Raw genomic sequence first — 21,457 nt, forward strand, 5'->3', positions numbered from 1 at the left:
GTGAGCTGAGTGCCCTCCTCTTGCCTGCTCCCCAGCACGACGGGCTGGTGTGGCCCTCAGAGCCCTCCCGTGTGTCCCGGGCAGTGCCTGAGGTCCGGCTGGGCAGCGTATCCTTGATCCCCCTGCGTGGCAGTGAGAACGAGATGCGCCGGAGTGTGGCTGCCTTCGCTGCAGACCCCCTTTCTGTGAGTGGCTTTCTGTCCCTATGGGCAGAGGGCTGGGGCCTGGCTGGGGTCCGCCTTCCCCCTGAGTCACCTCTCCACATCTCCTGATTGCCCCCCCGCCCCCTCCCTCCGTCCTCCTGCCAATCCTGACAGGCTCTTCTGGTTGGCGTAGTTCACAGGAGCCCCCTCTTTGCCTGGCCCTGGGGGACCCCAGCTGACCTGAGCACTCCCAGGCCAGCGTGACAGAGGAGCTGCAGAAGCTGCAGCAGGGCTGCCGGCCCCCGGGAACCCTCACAAAGCGCTTATGGAACCTGGGCTTCTGTGCCTTCCCACAGCTCCTCCGCAACGTCTGAGCGGGCGGGAGCCAGCCCCTACCTCTGGGACTCCGCGGCCGTGAAGCCTTCCTGTTCAGACACCCTCATGCCCTGCGTGCCTGGTGTGAACCAGCAGGGGGCGCATGAGGAAGCTGCACCCACACAACCCGCATCCTGACGGCAGCACAGCGCGGGGTTCCCTGGCCAGGAAGTGGAGGGCAGGAACCCCTCACGGGCTCTGTCCAGGTGCTCAGCCCTCCTGGCTTGGCCTGCTCCCCGTCCAGGGTAACCCACCCTGAGTTTGAGGGGTTGGAGAGATGGGATGGGCATCAGTCAGGAACTCTGGAGGACCACCATCCTTGCAGAGGCCCAAGGCCCTGGGGCCCCGCTGGAAGGGTGCCCACCCCCTTGTCCCAGACTCCAGAACAGCAGAAAGTGGGTACTGTAAAGGAACATTCGGCTGGGATGGGGAGAGAGCTCTTGGGTACGTTTCTCCGTAGCCTAGAGCTGGGCCCGGGAGGCTTCAGGAGCCCCCTCCAGTCTAGGCTGACTGGGAGGGCCCAGGCTGCCTGGTGCCCCTTCCCCACTTTGGGGGCCTTTTGATAATATAAATATATCTGTATATTTTATCCTATGTTGCCGAGGCCTGTGATTGGTTGGGGGTGTTAGGTGTTCTGGTGTAGGAGGAGCCAGGAGTTCAAGAGGCCCAGAGGTGAGTGCCTAGTGCCCTGAAGCTGGGGGGACCCAGGCCCTGAGCTGTTTAGCCACTCCCTTCTGCCCCAGGCGGAGCCACGGCCCAGTCCATGCCATCCGCCATCCCCATTGCACGCCGGTGCAGACAGGCTGGGAAGGCCGGTCCTGACCCCAGCTGGAGCAAGCCCCTTTCCCTGCTGCAGTCTAGAGTCTGGGCGGGGGCCTGGGTGTAGCATGTGAGTGACTCAGGGCAGCCCCCCACCGGCCCCTCTGAGACACAAGGTCACAGAGTCACAGGAGCCTTATTAAATTAGGAGGAAGAGTCTCAGGTGTCCCTTGGTCCCTATGCATGCCCCTCCAGAGGTGGGCTCTGCCTTACCCCAGGAGGCTGCCCTCACTGGGCACTGCCTGGTTGTCTCCTCCAGGAAGACAAGGCCCTGGCAAGTGGGGGAGATAACGAGCTGCTCAGAGACCTATTTGGGACTCCCTGGGAAGGTGCCAGACACCACATTCCTGCCTCTGCCTAGAGCCTCATTACTGGCATCTCTCCAGGGGCTCAGCAGGCAGACAGGCTGACCTCCCAGCCTTAGCCTCACCCAGTGGGGGCTGGGCAGAGGGGATGAAGTTGGGTCACATGACCTCTGATTCATAGGATCTGGTTCTGGTAAGGGCTGGTGTATGGATGGAGTCTTGGGGACCTGAAGTTTCCTCCAGGTTCCGTGTTCCAGTCTCTCTCTCTCTTTTTTTTTTTTAAAGATTTTATTTATTTATTTGACAAAGAGAGAGACAGCCAGCGAGAGAGGGAACACAGGCAGAGGGAGTGGGAGAGGCAGAAGCAGGCTCCCAGCAGAGGAGCCTGATGTGGGGCTCGATCCCAGGACTCTGGGATCGCACCCTGAGCCGAAGCAGACACTTAACGACTGAGCCACCCAGGCGTCCCCTGTGTTCCAGTCTCTTGAGAAGGGGAGGTGGATGCTAGACTGGAATGGGTTTCCTGGCCAGTTTCACAGACTGGGGCTAAGCCCCTTGAGTCTCCCACCCTTATCCTACCCTAGGTGGGCTGCTCCAGGCCAGGCTGACCATTCTGCTGGAAGCTAGGACAAGATTATTGTCCAAGTGCTCAGGGTCTGGAATTCTTCCCTGGATCTGACCTTGGACTGACCAGCTAGTTCTGAGGCCTAGAGAGAGGGTGGGGGAGACTGGAAATGCCCCAGTGCTAGGCTGCCAGTGTCACTGCCCAGGCTCAGGGATTGGTTGCAGTGACTCAATTGGGCCACCAGGGGGCAGCCATGGATAGCTCAACATTACTGGTCCTAGAACAGGTTCTGGAGACCCCAGCCTGGCTGCCCTCCCCAGGCCTTGTTCTGCTGGAGTGTGGCGTGGGACCTGGTCCTGCCTTTGACTCCAAGACTAGTGATATTCTAGGAGGCCAGGATCTAGGAGCCAGAAGGAGAGAATAGCCCTTTTCCAAGTACCCACTGTGGGTCAGCACCTGTGCTCTCTGCACGCTCCTCCTGGCAGAGGAAGAAAGGCTCAGAGAAGGAAGGTGACTTGCCGAAGGTCACATAGCTCTCCTGAATCAGGGCTGAGGTCCATTTCTACAATCCCACTTTCAGGGGGAGGGGGTCTCCCTCTTCCACATTCCTCCTGATTTCAGCTCTTCTCTCTCCTCTCATTAGTGGCCCCATATGTCCCTTGGGGAAGGGGATCTGAACTGTCAGGAGTTAATGATAACTTAAAGTGCTTTCCCTTGGGATCAGGGACAACATCCCAACAGGAGCCTTCAGGCCTCAACCTTAATGAGTTATGGCAATGACAAGTGTAATGGGTGGATTAGGGGAGGAGGCTCTGCTGGTCTTGGTCACAAGGATGCCTAGAAATGGGGCCTCTTGGGACCCTGAGTGGTTTATATTCACGTATTATTTGAGGTTGGGATTGGGGGGGAGGGGTAGGATGTGTGAAGATCCCAGAGCTAGACGCTGAGGATGTGGGGAGCAGCTCTTGAAGAGGAGGGGGCTTTCTGGAGTAGGAGGTGCCCCCAAGCTGGCCCTGAAAACTGGAAGCCTTGCCAGGTGCACATGGTAGGGAGGGGTGCAAGCCAGGGTGAGGGCAGGTTGAGGTGTTGGGAGAGAAGGACCAGGCAACCCAAGTCTGGGGCTGATCACAGGGGACCACAGTGAACCCTGGGAGAGAAGGCTGTGGCAAGTCAGTCTGGGTGGTGAGGGCATTGTGGATGGAGAGGGAGGAAGGAAGGGGGGAAGGGCTGGGTGATGGGGTGGGATGTCTGTCTGTCTCTCTCTGTCTCTCTGCTACCTCCTTCCTGCTCAACCTGCCCACCTGCAAAGTGTTCAGCAGCCTTGGAGGGCCTCCAGGCCTCGGGAGACCCCCGGGCTCTGCAGGAAATCAATGGGACAGGGGAAGGGAAGATGGGCCCTGCCTCCTCCTTCCCCCAGACCCAAGGGATTGGGGAGAGGCCTGGAGCTGAGGCTTTCTCACCTGGCCCCGTGCTCTGGAGGCTCCCAAGCCCCCTGCCCACAGCTCGCTGTTTTGGAAAAACATGGGTGTGGATGCCAGTTGGGCAGATGCCCATGCTCCCATGTATAAGCTCTGGAACCCTGGCTGAGTTCCTGAGGTCTCTGATCCTCACTGTTCTCATGTGCTTTGGAGATATTAATAGTACCTACTAATGGGAGGATTAAATGAGCTAATATGTGTGAAGTACCTAGCACTGTCCCTTGATAATCCCCTTCCCAAACATGTCTTCGGAGACATAGCCTCCAGAGTCTTCCCGAGGCCCAATATCTTTTACTTCAACAAGCACTTGTTGAACACCTGTGTGCGGGGCTTTGCTGGACACTGAGGGGGAGCAGATAAGTAAATGATGGGGTAGGGGGAAGAGGGAGCCCTTCCGGCAGGGGTATTGATCAGGAAAGATTCCACAGAAGATGTGAGGCTACAAAGACGAGCAGATTTCTGCAGGTGGAATTAAGAGGGAAAGGTGTCTTCAGAAGAGGGAACAGCATGAACCAGGGGCAAGGTGACGTGACCCTGCAGCGAGCAGCCCATTGTGGGTGCAGCTCAGTGCCCCGGGGCCTATCCCCCATGCATCTGGTGTTGGGGGTTTTGCCTTTCCTGCCCCTTAAATGTGACCCTATCCCAGTCAAATGGGCTCCTTGGGGTCTTCCCCCACCAGAACAAGGAATAATTCCTATTCCTTTAGATAGCTCTGTGACCAAGTGTGATCCAGGCCCTAATCTGGGGACTGTCTGTCTGTCACACATATACACATTAGTACAGGTGGCCTGAACCTCCCAACCTCACCTCTAATATGACACTTCCTTCAGGAAGCTCTTCAGGATTGTTCTTCCATACTGTGTGCACTTTGTGTGCCTATGCCTGGGTCAGTTGCCCCCAGCTAGGGACTGGCCCAGGGAGGAGCAACCAGAGCAGGGCCCCCTGGTCAGCCCAAGCTGGTCCAGCCCTGGTATGTCCCCTCTCCCATGCCACTCTCAGCTTGTGGAAATTTCCGCACTTTCTTTGCCCTGGTTACAGCTCCTCCTGCTGTATTTATCACCTTGGAGACACAGTGGCACGGGCGCACACATGCCGCACACACGTACTCGTGCCCTGTACACACGTGCCGGCACTTCCAGATATGCTCGCGCACATGCACACGCATGCAGCACGTGTCTGAACGCCCCCACAACAAAGCTCTCTAGGAAAATTGCCCCCACCCTCCTCCTCCTCCACTCTGTCCTCCCACCACCAGCCACCTCAAAACACGAGACCAAAGAGATGGGCTGGACGGCCCTCCCACCCTTGTCAGCCTGGGAGGCCATCCCACTCCCTGACTACGGCGTCTTCCTTCCCACACCTTCTTCCCCACCACCCGCTTTTCCCTTCGTCTGTCTCCTCGGCTTCTCAATCCTTCCCTCTCGGCCACTTCTCTGCTCCTGTCTCTCTCTCCCTGCACCTCAGTCACTCAGAGTCCTCTCGGCACTCTTTCGACCCTCTGAGGTAGAAACTGTGATTCCTCCCTGCCCTCCCTCCTGGGGACCTCACGGGGGCTTATGGGGACAAAGGGACAGGCCTAGGGGACCCAAGGGCCTGAGTCTCCAGATCCTGTCATGTCAGCCCCTCCTCCTGGGCGAGGGGAGGGCTGTGTGCTTGGCACCATGGAGACCAGCGTCATGGTAACACAGCTTGGGTGGGCACAGCCTTCCTCCTCCTAGGGGCCCCCCAATGCCTCCTAGGAGCTGCCAAGCAGCTCTGAGGAGATGGGCCTTGTGCTGGCGCCCACCCCCAGCTCATGCCAGCCCAAGATACCCCCACCCTGACCATCTGTACTTGCATCCCAGCTTCCAATGCCACAAGTCACTAATCTGAAACGGGAGGGTAGATTCTCTTGCAAACATGGGCTCCAGAGCTGGGGACCTTCAGGGTCTTTCATACCTGAAGGCTCATTTATTGACTGAGGGCCAGCGAGGGCAGGGACTTGCTTAGGGGAACACAGCAAGTCTGGCCAGGCGCCTGACTCTGAGACATCAGCTCTGTCTTCTGGGCTCCCCCCTTCCACCTGGCTCAGGGATCACTGGCGCAAAGGGGTCATTCCAACCTGGGAGGTCTCAAGCCAGTCCTTAGTGTTGGCGATGACAGTGATGCAAATGGCAATGCTGAGAAGCCACAATGCAGCCCCCAGCACCTCCTTGGCTAAGGCTTTGCCCATGTTCTCTCATTTAATCCTTACAACCAACCCCATGAGGAAGATCTCTTTTTATAGGTGAACAAACCAAGACAATGTCAGGTGACTAATGAGTGGCGTGGCTGGGAAGGAACACAGGTTCTTCCCAGATGGTGCAGGTGAGCCAAAGCTTCATGCCCGGTGCCCTCCCCAGCAGGCACTCTAAGTCAGTGGCAAACCGTGTTTTCAGTTCTGTCTTTCCTTCTGGAGAAAGTTCACGGGGAGGATTTGGGGCTTAGTCTAAGTTTGGCCTTAGGGTTTCTAGAAGCCAGGGGGTTATTTTTCTAAGAAGGTGGAGAGGGAACAGAGCCTTTCTAGTATGGTTAGCCCTAGGGAGGCCCTCCCTCTCAGTCCAGCATTGCACCCTCACAAATCCCAGGTCCTCGGAGAGTCCTGTCCAAGCCCAGGCTGGAGCTGTGTGATGGAGGGAGGAGACCCTGCCTCCCAGGCCCAGCCTCAGCTTGTCTACCGACCTTGATGGAGTCACAGTGCAGTTGCCTCCCTCCTGGCTTATGTAATCATTCAAATATAGCAGCTGCCTTTATCCCACTGAGTCACACCCCCTCCCGCCCCCACTCAGGTGCGGGGAGTTAAGGGGGAAGAGGTAGATTAGGGCTGAGTGGGTCGCTCAGGGCCTCCCGGAAGGAGGATCCTGGTGTGCTGCATTGGAGGATGGTGGAGGTGAGGTTGCTGGGGCCAGAACCCCAGGGAGAGTAAAACCTTCCCCAGAGGATGAGGCCACAGGGGCCACGTCTCTTCAGATCTATCCCTGCCGAAATGCCACATTCCTGTGGATGCCTCCCAGGGTCAGGAGCTGTATCCACGCTTTCTTTCCTAGTCCTGTGTCCCAGTGGAAGAGGTGAGGAGGAGGAGGGAGAGGTGGAGAATTACAAGGAGGAGGAGGGAGTGGAGTGAGGCAGTGGCCAGGAGTCCCTGGTCCTAGGTCTAGAGCCCTGCCTCGTATTCACTGTGTGACCTGGGCCTGTTTCCCCCTCTGTGCCCCATAAGGGGCTGGGTTGCACTGGCTCTGGCACCTTGTGCTGTCTGGTCCATACTCCTGGAGAGGACTTCGACCTTAGGCAGAAGGCACTTCCAAGCGTCTGGTCTAGCCCCATCCCAGGCTGACTTCCCTCTCTTCCTTTTCTTTGTCCATCCCAAATCTGTCCATCCTCCATGGGCCAGTTCAGTACCTCCTGCCCCCCAAGCAAATCCACAGGGCAGTGGAGACAGAAAGGGTCACTGGGTTCTGGGCTGAGGGGCTGAATTTTGGCTGCCTCTCCCCTTCCTGAACTGACCATCTGCTCCACCACTTCATTCCCCTGCCAGCAGGGATGGGGAGTTTCGTACCCCTGTGTCAGGTGACCCCTTCTTTCAAAGGGCAGCTCTGACTGATCCTGGACCTGAAGCTGGCCCACACGGTGCCTCGATCCTCAGCTCTGTGTCCCCAGAGCCACCTTCCTGAGGTGTTGAAGAAGCCACACCACCTTAGAGCTAGTCTGGAGCCCGGGGTGGCTTTTTGTTCCTTTGTCGACAAGGGCCTTGTCACACATGGTGTGATGGGGTCTGTGCTTAGTGTGGGAACGCAGGGAACTATGCCAGGCCCTTGGTGAGGACTTGGTGCTCCTTCAGCTATTGTCCTTAGAGTCCCAGGTGGCATCTTCCTGGCTAAGTGGGAGGCAGAGAAGCGCTGTGAGATGGCTTTGAGTGTCCCACTCCCTCCACCCCTGGGTTTTAGTTGCCAAGACTCAGATGCAAGCCCATCCTGGCTCCCAGCCAGAGGGAGTCACCCAGGGGTTTTCAGGCAGAGCCTCTGTGAAATCCATGTTCCGCCAATTACCAGCCTTCCCCCAAGAAGGCTGAGGGATACTCCATGGCCTCAGTCTGCCCTTGGTTGGGGGTGGGCGGTGGTTCCCACAGAGCGGGGCAGTGAGGGCCCCCCACGCCATCCACCCGCACTTGAGGGCCTATTCTGATGTGACCCTGTGCTGAGCTCTCAAGCACACTCGCACTTCCACAGTCACCTGTGTTTCCTTCCTACTCTCCCCAGCATTTCTCGCTCTTACCTGGTGAGGCTGCCCAAAGGCTTGAGGCTGGGGCTGAGATGAATAGGACTTTGGTCTGTCCTTGAGGGGAGTGTGATCCAGTAGAAGAAATGAGGTGGCCCTGAGCAGGGGGTGGAGCGGTGGGACAGATGACAGGGAAGAGGGAGGCAGCCAAGGATTGCTCAGCCCAGAACCCAATGGTCCCTCCTGCCTACCCTGTCTTCTGTGGGTGAGGGCAGGGCGTGTGCTGAACTGATCCAAGAAGGATAGGCCAGGATTTGGGATGGGCAGAGAAAAGCAAGAGGAGTGGGAAGTCAGCCTGGGAGCCAGATGGTACCAAGTCAAGGAGGAAGAAAGGACTGACACTTGCTTAGGGACTAGACCCTGCTCCGTGTGGAGCAGAGGGTGGAGAAGTCAGTCCGGGCCGAACATCAGAGACTTCCAATACCAGGCTGAGGAGCTCGGCCTTTATCCTGAAGGCACTGGGGAGTCATGCAAGAGTTTTGAGGAAGAGTTACATGACCAGCTAGATATAGAGTCTGTGCAGGGTGGAGTGGAAGAAGGGTTGAGTTGGGGTAGGGGGCTGGAGAAAGACCAGGGGGGGGGAAGGAAGCTGGGCCTGGAGGGATGGAGGCAGTGGATAGATGGGAGAATTACAGAGGAAGAACTGACAGCGACAGATTTGACACAGGAAGTGCAGGAGAAGGAAGAGGCAAAGCGACTTTGAAGTTTCCAGACGGGATTAGAAGTTTGCTGATGCCTTTGATAGAGACAAAAGATATGTTGGATGTTGAATATTTGAGTGTGAGGAGCCTCTAAGATGTTCCCACAGATGTCCAGGAGGCAACCCGTACTGGAGGTTTGAAGCCCGGAGGAGAGGACTGGGCCTCAGGGGGCACTCCGTGTTGGTGCGTTGGAGGAAGTCTCCAAACTCCCTGAGGGTGGGGTGGAGAAAGAGGAGAGACAGGGCCTGGTGCTCCTGCGAGGAGCACCCATGTTGAGGGGGCAAAGATAGGATGAGCCAGCGAGAGAGACAGAGGAGGGGCCGTCTGGAAGGTGGGAGGGAAACAGCCGAGCAGGAAGGAGGCGGGAGAGGGCGCTGAGAAGAAGCCGACGTCTTTGGCAGTGAGGAGGTAGCTGGAGCCTGCAGTCCTCGCGAGGCAGTGGGCGCAGGGCGGAGGCTGGATCCCAGAGGCTGCATCCTCCCGGCGCTTTGGGCGGCCACCCGCCTCCCAGCTTCCTCTCACCTCCCGCCGCTCCCCCAACTAGAAATAACCGGTGTCCGCCGACCGGCTGCCGCTGGGCGGGCCAGGGCCTGTGAGCGCGGCCTCCCGGATCAGCACCCGGGAGAGCGGCGGGGCGGGGCTTCGCGGTGATCGCGCGGGGCCTTGGGTTCCTGCCTTGTCCGCCTCGCAGGATGCAAGCCCGGGCAGGAGGGAAGAGCAGGTCGGGGACCCTCCGGCCCTCTCCCCTTTCAGAAGCATCCGCCCATCCCGGCACTGCCCAACAGGAGCCCCCACCCCAACATTTGAGGCCATTACTCCCTCAGCCCCATCAATTCAACCTCTTCAGGGGACGGGAAGGGAGGAAGACGGGCTCATTACTGGGAACTTTACAGACATTTCCAAAGCCTTACAACTCTTTGAGCTTGGAAATTGTGACCTCTCCTTCCAGATGAGCGAACTAAATTGAAGTTCGGAGAGGTTAAATAACTTGCCCAGGGCACATGGCAGAGCTGGGATCTGAACTTCCACCTGCCTGGCTGTGTCCTGGAGTACCCCAGGACCCAGTAGTCCTGGATCTTGCACCTCCTTTCTACAGACTCCTTACTTCTGGGGCAGCTGTGGCAGTGGGATGGGAGGAGACCTTCCCTCCTACCTGACTTACTTGAGTATATTCCCAGGAGATTTCTGAAGATGAGGCCTCCACCATCATTCCCAGGGTGGGAGGGCAGAGAGGAAGCTGAGGGGTAGGTGAGGCCTCAGGGCACCTGCTTCCCCTGTGCCTGGGGTGGGGGGAGGGGGTATGCCTCCTGTGAACACCTCTGACTCAGCTTCTTACTGCTGGGCTCCATGGGGCATGGAGGGGAACCGTGAGAGGCCAAGTCTGGACACCGGCCAGGGCCTGGGCTTTCTGGGCCTGAAAAATGCCTTCCCAGCTGGCAGGCATGGAGCGGCAAGGTCCCAGGTACGGGTCAAGCTGAGAAAGCCGCTCAACCAGAGCTTTCGGACGTCTGAAATTTTCCCTCCGGGACCACAGCGGGAAGCAAAGCTCCCTCACATTTTCTTTCCTGACACTTCCTAAGCCCGAGAAAACTGCTTTCTGTCAGCCTGGACAGGCCTTGTGCACAAGCTGGGTCATTCCCGTCCATCCCACCATCACTGTGCACCCCCGTGCCCATTAACAGGGGCTAGGTTTCCACTCGGTCTCATGGGCTTTGCAGCCTGGATCCTGGTGTGTGGGGCAGGGTTATTGATGAGAAACCCCTTCTCCTGGGGTCCTTTAGAGACCCAGCTTGTACCCTCTCTTACAGTAATGCTCACCGATCCCAGACTGAGCCAGGGGCCCTCTTTGGGCACTATGGACTCTGTGCTTCCGTCACACTATGAGTTGTAACCCCCACACAACACACACACACCTTGATTGGGTGCTTCTCCAAGGCAAGGAACAGTCTGAGTCATATCTAATGAAGTTGGCCAATGGTAGGTGTTTGTGAATGAATGAATAAGTTAGTGGAGGAGACAGCATTTGAACCCCCATTTCCTGCCTCAAAGTGTGGAGTTTTTTCTTTTATGTCAACAGGCTCTCTACTGAGACAACTCCCCACTTGTCCCATTGTTAAAATGACCCCATTCCATTGGGTTAAGGCTTCCTCCTGAGGAGTCTTCTCTGGCAACAGGGCAGAGGCCCAGCAGGCCTTCTCCCATGCCCATAGCCTGTGGACAGTGAAAACCACGTAGGCAGGCTGTGGCCTGGGTGCCCACAACTCCTAGTAGAAGTTCATGCTTCTGGACACATGACTGGCTCAGTCAGTAGAGCATGTGACTCTTGATCTCAGGGTTGTAAGTTCGAGCCCCATGTTGGGTGTAGAGATTACTTAAAAATAAAACAAACCAAAAAAAGTACATGCTTCAGCATCAGGTCCCACAGTGTCCTGACTAAGAAGAGCCACCAACAGGTGGACTCTGTGACAAGGCTCTGAGTCCAAAGGCTGTTAGCAAAAGCACCCAGAGCCCCCTGCATGCCCACCTCCATGCTTGGGAATGTATCCCAGGGCATGGTACAAACTCAGTAAGGGAGCCTGGAGGAGCTGGTTCTGTCTGGAGGCCTGGCCCTCCCATACTTGAGGAGGACTCAGAAGTGTCCCCTGACCCTGAGGGCCTTATAATGGGGTAGCACAGGAGATGGGTCCCATCCATCTACCCTTCATCGCCAGCTCCTCTTCTAGTCCCTGCGCAGTGCAAATCCTTTATTCTCATACCTCTCTGGGCTCCTCTATCTGCTTCTCTCTTTCTTGTTCTTTCTCTCTCTCTCTTTCCATCACTACTTTCTTTTTCTTTTCTTTTCTGTCTTTGTTCCTCTGTATGTGTTTTCCCTATGCCTCTCTGATCTCTTTATATTTCCATCTTGATCTCTCTGAGGCTCTGATCCCTCTCTTCTCTCCTTCATGTATTTCTCTCCTTCCCGTCTGTGTCTGTCTCTGTTCCTCTGTGCATGAGTCTTTCTTTTCCTCTCCCAGCCAGAGTCTCTCTCTACCCCTCCCTCCCCTTCTCCCTCTCTGTCTGGGCCTCTCTGTCCCTCCTCCCTCCTCCCTCCCCCTTCTGCATTATCAGACCTGCTCCAACCTCCTCCCGGAGCCAGCCTAGCGGCAGAGGCAGTGGCAGCAGGAGAGGTGGGAGCAACTGGGGCAGCGGCAACACTGTCTCAGGGTATTGAGTCCAGGCTGAGTTGAGGACAGGCTACCGCTCTCAGTCCCCGTGCCTACTGGGCCAGGCACCCTGCCTGGAACCCCGGGCAGGGTGGACAGGGCGAGGTGCCACCGTAGTCTGGCTGGGGAGGCAGACGATGAGGAGCAATGGGGCAGGCGTGCGGCCACTCCATCCTCTGCAGGAGCCAGCAGTACCCGGCAGCACGACCAGCAGAGCCGTGAGTACTATCGAGGGGCTGGGGTTTGGGGCAGTGGCTGCAAGACGTACCATGGACGAGGGTTCTGGGAGTGCCTGTGAGGAGCTGGGCTTGGCGTAGAGCTGAGCCACGTGGGAGGATCGATCCTGCTCCTGGGTGCCCGGTTGCTGGACTATAGCCTGGGGAGCCTCTGCACAGGGCTGGGGGTGTCTGGCATCAACCTAGGGGGTGATGGGGCTGGGGTCCCATAGAAGGAGCTGGGGAGGGGTTGGTAATGAACCTAAATTATCCTTCCAGGGGCTGGGGGTGGGAGAGGTCTGCAGGGAGTTCCAAGGAGCTCTGGGGGGCTGAGATAAACTGATTCAGAACCCTGGAGAAGGATGAGATGTCTGGGACCACGTGTGTGTGTGTGTGTGTGTGTGTGTGTGCGTGTGTGTGTGTGTGTGTGTGTGTGTGAGAAAGAGAGAAGGAGGAAGGGAGAAAACAAACATGAATATGAATGAGTAAGAGTGGCGCTGGAACAGAAGAGGGTCTGGGGCAACTGCCTTTCATGGGATTGGGATTCATGGCCACCAGTTTAGGCAACTTTACCCCCAAAACACCTGTCCCAGAGAGAGCCATGGGGCTGGTGGAATGAAGTCCCTGTGTACCAGCCTCATGTGCGTCCACATGCGGGGTGGGGGGTACTTGTGCAGGTGAGTGGGGGGGTTCTGTGGAGATCACCCTCCACCATGTGACGGCTGCCGAGGTGGGTGACAAGTGATATGTGTGTCTCCAAGTGCGCGGAAGTGCAGGTCTATGCCTGCGCGTGAAGGTGTGCGTGTGTGTACATGTGTGAGGTGCAAGGGGACACGTGGGGTGTGGAGGGGCCTGTGGAGACATTGGCGGCTGGATGGGCAGCAGCCTGTCAGGATGTGTGAGCGGCGCTGTGTGACCGTGACAGTTCATCCGTACACGTGTGAGCGCAGGTGGCCGTGTAGGTGTAGGCGTGTGTGTTAGTTTGAGTTTGTGTGTTGGCACGCATGTTAATGTGTGTGCTGCATCTGCAAAATAGAGTGACTCGATACTGAGTACACTGTCGGAGTCCATGTACATTCAGGTTTGTGTGTGTATGTGTTAGTGTGTGCATATCAGTGTTGCGCTGTGTGTGTGTGTGTAGACGTGGACAACTGTTAACATGAGTGTTCGGGTGTGGGTGTGATCATGTTGCTGGTGTGCGTGAGTGTATATTGGTGCTTGTGTGGCTGGTGTATGTGTGTGTGTGTGTGTGTGTGTGTGTGTTCATCCAGCTGTGCGTGGGTGGCTGTTTCCTTCCCCTGATGGTTGAAGACACAGCTGGGACACTGTGGCCCACTGAGGCAGGGCGGGGGTGGCTGAATGTGCACCCACCTCTGTGAGCCCAGGACAATTCATTCTGCACCCTGCGGGGAGATGCAGAAAAGAAATAGGCAATAATGGCTCTGCCCTCTGGGGCTTCCTGAGCTTCCCAGACATAAAATAGCTCGAGAATAATTAAGCATAAAGATCAGGATCAAGCTAACAGGTGGGGGTGGAGCGGGAGCACCATAAGCAAAGGCCCTGGGTGGGGGTGGGGCATGTGCCTGGAGCAGTGAGGAGCCTTAAGGGGGAGGCAGCAGGCTCATCCTGTAGGACTTGGAACTCCAGACCTCTTGGGCTTTATCCTCGGGGCCCTGGGGAGTCTGAGAAGGTTCCCTGTGGCGGAGGGACAGAATCAGGTTTGGGTTTTAGAAAGCTGCTTCAGTGGCACTGTCACAGTTGAACTGGAAGAGAGAGATGGGGCAGGGAGGCCAGGGTGGAGGCCGGGCAGAGTGGGTCTCAAAGTGGTCTGGGGCCAGTGGACCAAGGGGCAGATGACCAGGGCCTTTCTGAAGGGAGAAGTTGGAGGGCCTGAGAAGGAGACTGGGATGGGGAATGTCCAGGTGGCTTGGGCTTGGACTCAGGTGGGAGGTGCGGACCTCAGGTGGCAGGACGTCAGAGTGTCAGGGTGTTAGAGGGTAAAGTCCTTGGAAACCTCAGGCCAACAAGGAGCAGGAGAGATCCCCACAGGGTTTCTAGCCAGGGTGCTGAGGGTTGGAAATCATGGAGTTGCCTCTTGCCAGACAGGGAAACTGAGGCTGTAGCTTGGTCAACCTTCTCTGGCTGCAAGGCCAGGGCTGAAGCTCTTTGTCAGATGCGAGCCCTCGGTCTCCTTCCTCAGGCCCTGCAGGGGACCTGTTGGTTGCCTGAGCTGGGTCGGCTCAGTGAGGGTTAACCGCCTTTATGCTCCTTGCACCCCCCAGTTGCCCCTGCCCACCAAGCCGCTCCTGCCACTCTTGCTGCTTCCCACTCTAGCCTCCTGTCCCCAGGGACTGCTGATGGCTTGGCTGGGATCTAGCCAAATAGGGGAGGCAGAGCTCCCAGCAGTACCCGCCTTCGGTCTTAATGGCCTGGGAGTCTCACCCCGAGCCGGGCTGCTGTCAAGTCAGGCCTACGCTCCCCAGGCTCCTGCTGCTCAGGCCTATACACCTTCCTACTCAGCGTGCTCCCATTCTGGCATTTTTGTGCTGATCCGTTCATTTAGTCACTCAACAGCAGCTGTCCAATGCCTTCTTGGTGCCCACTAGGCTGGTCACTGGGGACCCAGAATGGACACAGACCCAGACCCTGATCTCAGGGACTCCAGGTCTGATGAGGGAGGCAGGAGTGGAAACCTACAGCCTCGTGGTGTGAACAGTGCTGTGCAGAGGGAGCCCCAGGAACTGTGGGACGCCTCCCTGGCCAGGGCTTCAGAGGAGACACTTGAGCTGTGAGAGAGTGCTATGTGACCAAGGGACAGAAAGAATTGGGGTTGGTGGGAGCAAGAAGGGAGTGGATGAGGAAGAGAGCGCAGGAGGGGCCAGATTCTCCAGAGAGTTCCAAATGTCAGGCTAAGGGGCTTGACTTCTTTTTGTAGGACTAAGTGGCTGAGGAAAAGATTTTAAATAGGAAGCCTCCCCTAGAAAGCTCTCCTTGGTTCCCCCTCTCTCTGACCCCATGACTCACCCTGCAGTCTCCCCAGTAGTACAGCATCAAGATTGTGGCCCAGGGGCGCCTGGGTGGCACAGCGGTTAAGCGTCTGCCTTCGGCTCAGGGCGTGATCCCGGCGTTATGGGATCGCCCCACATCAGGCTCCTCTGCTAGGAGCCTGCTTCTTCCTCTCCCACTCCCCCTGCTTGTGTTCCCTCTCTCGCTGGCTGTCTCTATCTCTGTCGAATAAATAAATAAAATCTTAAAAAAAAAAAAAAAAAGATTGTGGCCCAGACTCCACCTTCCCCCGTGATGCTCCCTGGGTGTGAGGTCCTTACCCAGCCGGACAAGGAGCTCCTCTAAGGCAGGAGCCTTCTCCTTTTGCTTCCCAGCACAGGCCTGGGCACCTAGGCTCAGTGAAACCTCCCAGCAGGAGAGGACATGTAGAGCCATGTTCTAGCAGTTGCTTTACCCCTCTCTGGAACTTGCCCACAGATGTATCCAACCCTGCTTACATACCCGCTGTCCCAGCCCTTCCCTTGCAGTGGTTATATCTCTCTACAGGGCCTGGCTGCTTGGCCTTCCATCCCTTCTCCATCCAGGGTCACTATCCTTCCTCCCAAGGAGGGCCAGGCTGGGGCATAATGGCTCAGGAGTGGTATTAACATGTCCTGGACAGAGAGTAGGGAGAGAAATAAGCAGCCTTTATCCCACTACAGATGGTAAAACTGAGATGGGGCAGTCCCTGACCTTTCTCCAAAATAATGATGAAGAATCAGGCACAGCTTAAAAAAGGAGTGAGGATAGACAACAGGAAGAACTTTCTACTAGTACAGAGCAGTGTGGAATCTCCTGGCTTTGTGAGTGGGCTGTGGGCATGAGGGTGAGTTGGAGACCGAGGCCCTCTACAGCCCTGTCCCTCCTGCAGGTGGGTGAAGCCATCCAGGAAGAGGGGGAGGCAGGGGCTGAGAGAGACAGGAGAGGGAGATGGGGATTCATTCATTCATTTAGTGGGATTTCCTAGGATGCTGCCCAACCAAACATGGCAGCTCTGCAGGGAGCTGGACAGAGCAATGGCCACATGGAGAAGGCCCGTGGTCCCCCCTACCTCTGCCAGTGTCTGGGGAAGGTCTTTCAGACAAGGGGTGGTTGGGGCTGGCCTTAGAAGGAAGAGTCACTTCTTCAGGCAGAACTGACAGCTCCAGGAAGAGCAAATGCCATGTGCAGAGGTCTTGAGGGGAGAGCAACCATGGTTTTGCTTATGTGAGCACTGGAGGAGTTCAGAGTGGCCTAAGCATGAGGTGCAAGGGTAAGGGAAGGCCTGGGCGGAGACGGAGAAGGAGAGAAGTAAGGGAATTGAGGTTAGACTATAGGAAGCACTTTCTATAGCCAGGGTACCCCCAGCAGCTTTGACATGTAGGCATTGTTGTGAATTTGCAACTTCTTGGTCTGTCCCAGTGACCTGCTGAGGGACTCCTCCTTGCTTGAGAATGAAATGTTCAGTGAACAGAGACCCTGAAAATGGGGGAGAGGCAGCAGTTGAATGTGAGCCCCTTCCAGAAAGTGGCATGCAAATGAATGCAAAGTAATATGCAAATAAGCTAGCACAGGCTTGGCAGCTTTGTCTGGGAGGATGAGACATCACCCCCTTCCCTGCTTGCCTCCCACCCCCTCTGCCCCAGCCCCCGGGACAGCCAGAGCAGCCTTGTCTGCTGCTCTGAATGCCCCAGCTTGTCTGAGCCACAAGATAGTGGCCTCTAGGTTAGGGGCCACAGGCTCCCTGTCAGCACCCCCATCCTCTCAGGAAGTCGATATATTTAGTAACGGATGTTTTCAACACATTTATCTCCCATTGTTCAGCTGCCTGCTCCCTGGGAAAGGCCAGGTCCCCAGTGACGTGACCCACTTCTTGAATTCCCTGAAGTCACCCTTCTTACTGCCCTCCCTGAAAAACAGGAGGCAGCTGGGGCTTGGTGCAGCAGAAGGGATTTAAGTCAGACATCTGTGAGGACCTCCCAACAGTGTAGTTGCTGAAATACGTGGACCCTGAGGTTTCTGGGTTCTCACTCTTTAGATGGCTACCTGGGTTCAGAGCCAGAGGAGGCTTTGAGAATAGAATGGAAAAGGTGGTGGACAGGTGGAGGAGGTTCAAATATCGGCACCATTACTCTGTTGCTCTGTGGTCCTGGGCAAGCTACCTAACTTCTCTGAACCCCATGTGAATAGTGGACTGGCAGTATTAATACTTTGCTGGCAGGATAACTGGAGAATCTGAAAGTGGAGAACTTAGTGGTGGGTATGCAGCAGGTGCTCATAAAGGTTAGCTGTTGCCATTATAAACCACCCACACTCACCTACACTTTTAGAAAGATTCAGTGGGGGCCTGCAGAGGGGGAGAGACCAGAGCTAAGAGCCCAGAAGCTGTCATCGTGTGGGAGACACAAGGAGGTCTGAAATGGAGCCATGGGGGTGGCAATGGTGAGAAGTGTGGATGCTCTGTGGGAGGGCCGAGGGCCTCAGAGACATGTGACCACCTCCCTAGGCTGCCCTGGCTGATCAGGGACTAACCCCCAGAGGATACAGTGGAGGAAAGGGCTCGATGAGGAAGGGGTTAAGCCAGCGGCCCCACCCATAGCAGTCTGTGAGTCATTCTGGGAGTTGTAGTCTGGCATGAATTTGCAGTAAGTATCCTTAGTCCAGCCTCCTTGTATCCAAATGCACACCTGCTGCTGAGGCGGGCTGGGGACAGGCCCTGGCGGGGGCTGGTGGATACAGGACCCAAAAGTGGAGCAGCGTCAATCCCTCCCCAGGACCCCTCAGCCTGCTTTGTGTTGGGCAGTACAGGTGGGGGTAGGGATAAAGAGATTAGCCATAATTAGGACTCTTCACACATTCACACAGAAGTTTACAGCTTCCAGAGCACTGTTTTCACATCTATGATCTCATTTAATCCTCACCACAAACCCCAGAGACTGCTGTTTTCTGGATGAAGAAACAGAGGATCCGAGAGGGGAAATAACTTGCCCAGAGGTATTCATCCAGTAACTTATGGAACCAGGCTTGGAGCACAAGCCTGGCCGCCCCCAAAGTTCCTGCTCTTTCCATGGATTATTGTTCCAGATGGCAAAGGCCAGGCATTGAAGGACAGGCAAGATACAGACAATTAGACATCTCAGCAGAGGAACAGAGGAACAAAGACCTGACTCAAGGGACAGGAGGCAAAGGCTGAGCCCCAAGGGATATGAGGCTAAGAAGCGGACTAGGCGGACCCCAGACAACCAATTTCAGGCTGCGAATTTGTACTTCTTACCGTGGTCCAACAGGCTTTTGCCAAGAGTTTGGAGCAGGGGCAGGGCCTGATTAGAGCCGGACTTTGGGAAGATTGATCTTGCAGTCTGAGCTGAATGGCTAGGATTAGAGAAAACACAGCCTGAGGCTTCTGAAGATCATCTGTGGTGCTCCCAGGACTTTGCTCCTCTTCATCCTCCACACTTCTTCCCAGTTTCTTCCTCCTTTTCCCTCCCCCCTCTACCCTGCTCCTCTCCACCCCAGCCTGGGGAGTGAGGACTGTGTACCATAGAGCTGTGCTGTAATGCCACCTGTCTCCAGCAGGGGTTGCTGTCGTGCACAGTCAGTTGCAACCTGGGTCATCCTCATGTTTGAAGGGCCAGAGGGAGGAAGAGGTGGACCAGAAGCAGAGCTGAAGGGTGGAGGAAGGGTAACCCATTGCTCTCCACTCCCACTGGGCCCAGGGTGAGAGGGCGCAGCTGACATGGCATAGGGAGGAAGGCTGGCTGAGGAGAGACTGGACCCCACATGGCAGGCACAGACACATGGAAGAGGTTAAGCCAGAGGACAAGATATTTTACCTCCTCCCAATTCTGGGACAAGTTTAGATTTGGAAATGGATCTAGAATTACAATTGCAGTTGGAGTCTGGGTTTCCGTTGAATTGTGATTTGCTTGATCCTGAGATGAGGGCTAAGATTGGTTGGCTTATTTGTGTTTCTGTGGGTGTGTGTGAACCTGAATGTGACCTTCCAGTTGTGCACGTGTGTTTATGGGTCTGAGAGTGTAAGAGTGTGGGTCAGTGTTGGTGTAAAAGTGTGGACGTATTCATATGTGTGAATACGTGAGTGCCCATTTTTATGCCTGGTTATCGGTAAATGGTTATGTGTACACGAGTGTGTGCACCTCTGTGTTCAGTGTTATGCGTATATGTTCTAATAAAACTGCATGTGGGTGTGGATCTCCATACATGCGGGTGTCCGTGTTGCAGTGTAAAGGTAGGGATGAGTGAATGTGTGTGAAGGCACGTGTCCCTGCCCTGCTGACCCAGCCAAGCCACGCCCAAGGTGTGGATACTCAACACTTTCTCTCCTGAGTTCCATCTGCCTGAAGGTAGAGACAAGATGCGTGTGGACTTGGGCTGGAGGGGCTGGGCTTCCCTCAGGAGACTCTGGGACCCCCTCCCTGTCAGTGAGGGCCCTAGAGGAACATGGTGTCTTTGTATTCAGGCTCAGGTCCAGGGCTATCATATGGAAATGCTGGACATAGCCGTCCCTGAACCCCACTAGGAGAGTTTCAGGGACTCCCCGCCCTGTGCATTTCTATAGATACAAATCCTGAAGCCCAGAGAGGGGTAATGATGGACTCGATGTCACATAGCAGAATCCAGGGTGAGATGGCAAGACTTGGAACCCAGAGAGGGGTGTGTCTGGCCTAGAAGGCCCCTCTCCGTCCAGCCTCTGGAGCAGATGGGGAGCTCAAAGCAGAGATCCAGTTCTGTGGCATGAGGCCACCTCCTGCACCTGGGCCTTTCCACTCCTCCGAGGCCTCAGATGCTGCCTTTGAAGTTTGTACCAGAGCATCTGCCTGCTGTGAGACTCCTCCTGGGAACTTGTGAAGTCTGTCATTCCTGGAGCATGGCGGTTCTGTGGAGAGCAGTCCAGCAGTGGAGTGGGACCAGGGGGAGGGGCCTCATCTTTGCATCAGATGCTTTTTTAAGTTTTTAAATGTTTTAAGTGTTCTAACATTCAAGGCTTTCCCTATAATCCTTCCTTGGGCTCTTAGTACTGAAACAGAGCTGTGGTAGTGAGGGAGTCCTGGAAACCTAGCTTGGCTCGAGGGGGGGGGGGTCAGGGCAGTCCCATTGGGAAAGGGCTGCCCTAAGAGGGAGGGATGAGCGTCTCATCCATGGTGCAGGGAGGTGAGAACAGGGGGGCTGGGCAGCCTGGTTAGGGAGACTGCAGATGAGACTCCTGTCCTAGCAGAGAAGTTGGTTGCCAACTCTCTGAAGTCCTTTTAAGCTATAGCTGTCATGAAGGGCCTAGAGAAGGACAGGCCTCAGCCCACTCAGCAGGGGGAAGAGTTTGAGCCCCACAGTGCTTTTCCTGGTGGCCTGGGCAGAGGGAGGCTGGAAGCAGGAAGATCCCCTTCCCTAGGATACAGGAGAGACTGTCTTTCTGGAGTTTGGGGATTGGAGGCAGAGGGCTGGATTCAGACACTGGCGGGGCTGGGGCTGTAATGGGTAGGAGGCAATGGCTTTGCTGGCAGCCCTGGCAGGGAGGGGCAGACAGGCAGACAGGTAGCTAGCTTCCCTTGGGCTGAGTTGTTTGGGGCTCTAAGGTTGGAGGCCCATGGGAGACTCAGAACTGGGCTCTGGGTGAGATGGGGGCAGAGGCTTCCTCGTGCTGTGGGCTGGGCAGGGACCGGGTAGAAGAGGAGAGAAGCAGGCAGCCTGGCACTGCATCCTTCCCATGGCGGAGAATTCAGTTATCTTAAAACGCCAAGTAGGGTGCAGTCTGGGGGCTAGATGGAGAGAACTAATGATTACAGAGTGCCCTTTATATTTTCCAAATTACCTTGTTTAATCACCTCAACAGTCCTTCAAGGAGCTCGCACTGTTTTGTAGAGGGGAAACAGATGACACACTTATGTGGTTTAATTGAAGGCAGTTTGATGAAGCAACCATTGTGGAGATGGGGCAGGATGAAGGGAAAAAACAGGGCATGTCGAGGTACTATGGTCTAGCATCCATGAGGCCCAAGGGGCGAGGAAAGTGCTGTAGATCTGAGAGCCAGAGTAAAGGGTTGCCCCACAGAGGCTGTCAAAGGAGACCAAAAATGGAGGTCTGGACGGACACATGGATCATGGGAACACAAAGCCCAGAGAGAGTGCCAGCTTGCCCAAGGTCACACAGCTGGTTGGTCTCAGAGCTGGAGCCAGAAGCCATTCTGCGCATGCATTTTGTCATGCTGTCTGAGGCTTGGTGGGATCCAGGTACCACCAGGGCTCTCTGCGTGCACCCACAGGCACCTCGTGGTCTGCGATTAGGCTGGAGCTACTTCTGCCATGACTGCCCTGCCCCCCA

At 56.0% G+C, this 21,457-nt stretch overlaps 2 protein-coding genes across 12 annotated transcripts in view; both read left to right on the forward strand.

Moving 5' to 3' along the window:
* Nucleotides 1-1,107, forward strand: part of ARAP1 (ArfGAP with RhoGAP domain, ankyrin repeat and PH domain 1) — a 62,419-nt gene extending 61,312 nt beyond the window's left edge. For 4 of the 7 annotated variants that reach the window (XM_034666384.1, XM_034666386.1, XM_034666385.1 and 1 more), the window contains 2 exons: nt 36-185; nt 318-493. In XM_034666384.1, the coding sequence (XP_034522275.1) occupies nt 36-185; nt 318-407 (240 nt within the window). In that variant the 3' untranslated portion in view covers nt 408-493. The other 3 variants (XM_019807888.2, XM_019807890.2, XM_034666387.1) reach the window with 2 other exon arrangements.
* Nucleotides 1,108-1,250: 143 nt separating this feature from the next.
* The window catches only part of PDE2A (phosphodiesterase 2A), a 111,511-nt gene continuing 91,304 nt past the window's right edge, over nt 1,251-21,457 (forward strand). For all 5 annotated transcript variants that reach the window (XM_034666389.1, XM_034666390.1, XM_034666391.1 and 2 more), the window contains exon 1: nt 1,251-12,100. In XM_034666389.1, the coding sequence (XP_034522280.1) occupies nt 12,020-12,100 (81 nt within the window). In that variant the 5' untranslated portion in view covers nt 1,251-12,019. The remainder of the gene's footprint in view (nt 12,101-21,457) is intronic.

Source organism: Ailuropoda melanoleuca, chromosome 8, assembly GCF_002007445.2.
Source record: "Ailuropoda melanoleuca isolate Jingjing chromosome 8, ASM200744v2, whole genome shotgun sequence".
Classification (NCBI taxonomy): domain Eukaryota; kingdom Metazoa; phylum Chordata; class Mammalia; order Carnivora; family Ursidae; genus Ailuropoda; species Ailuropoda melanoleuca.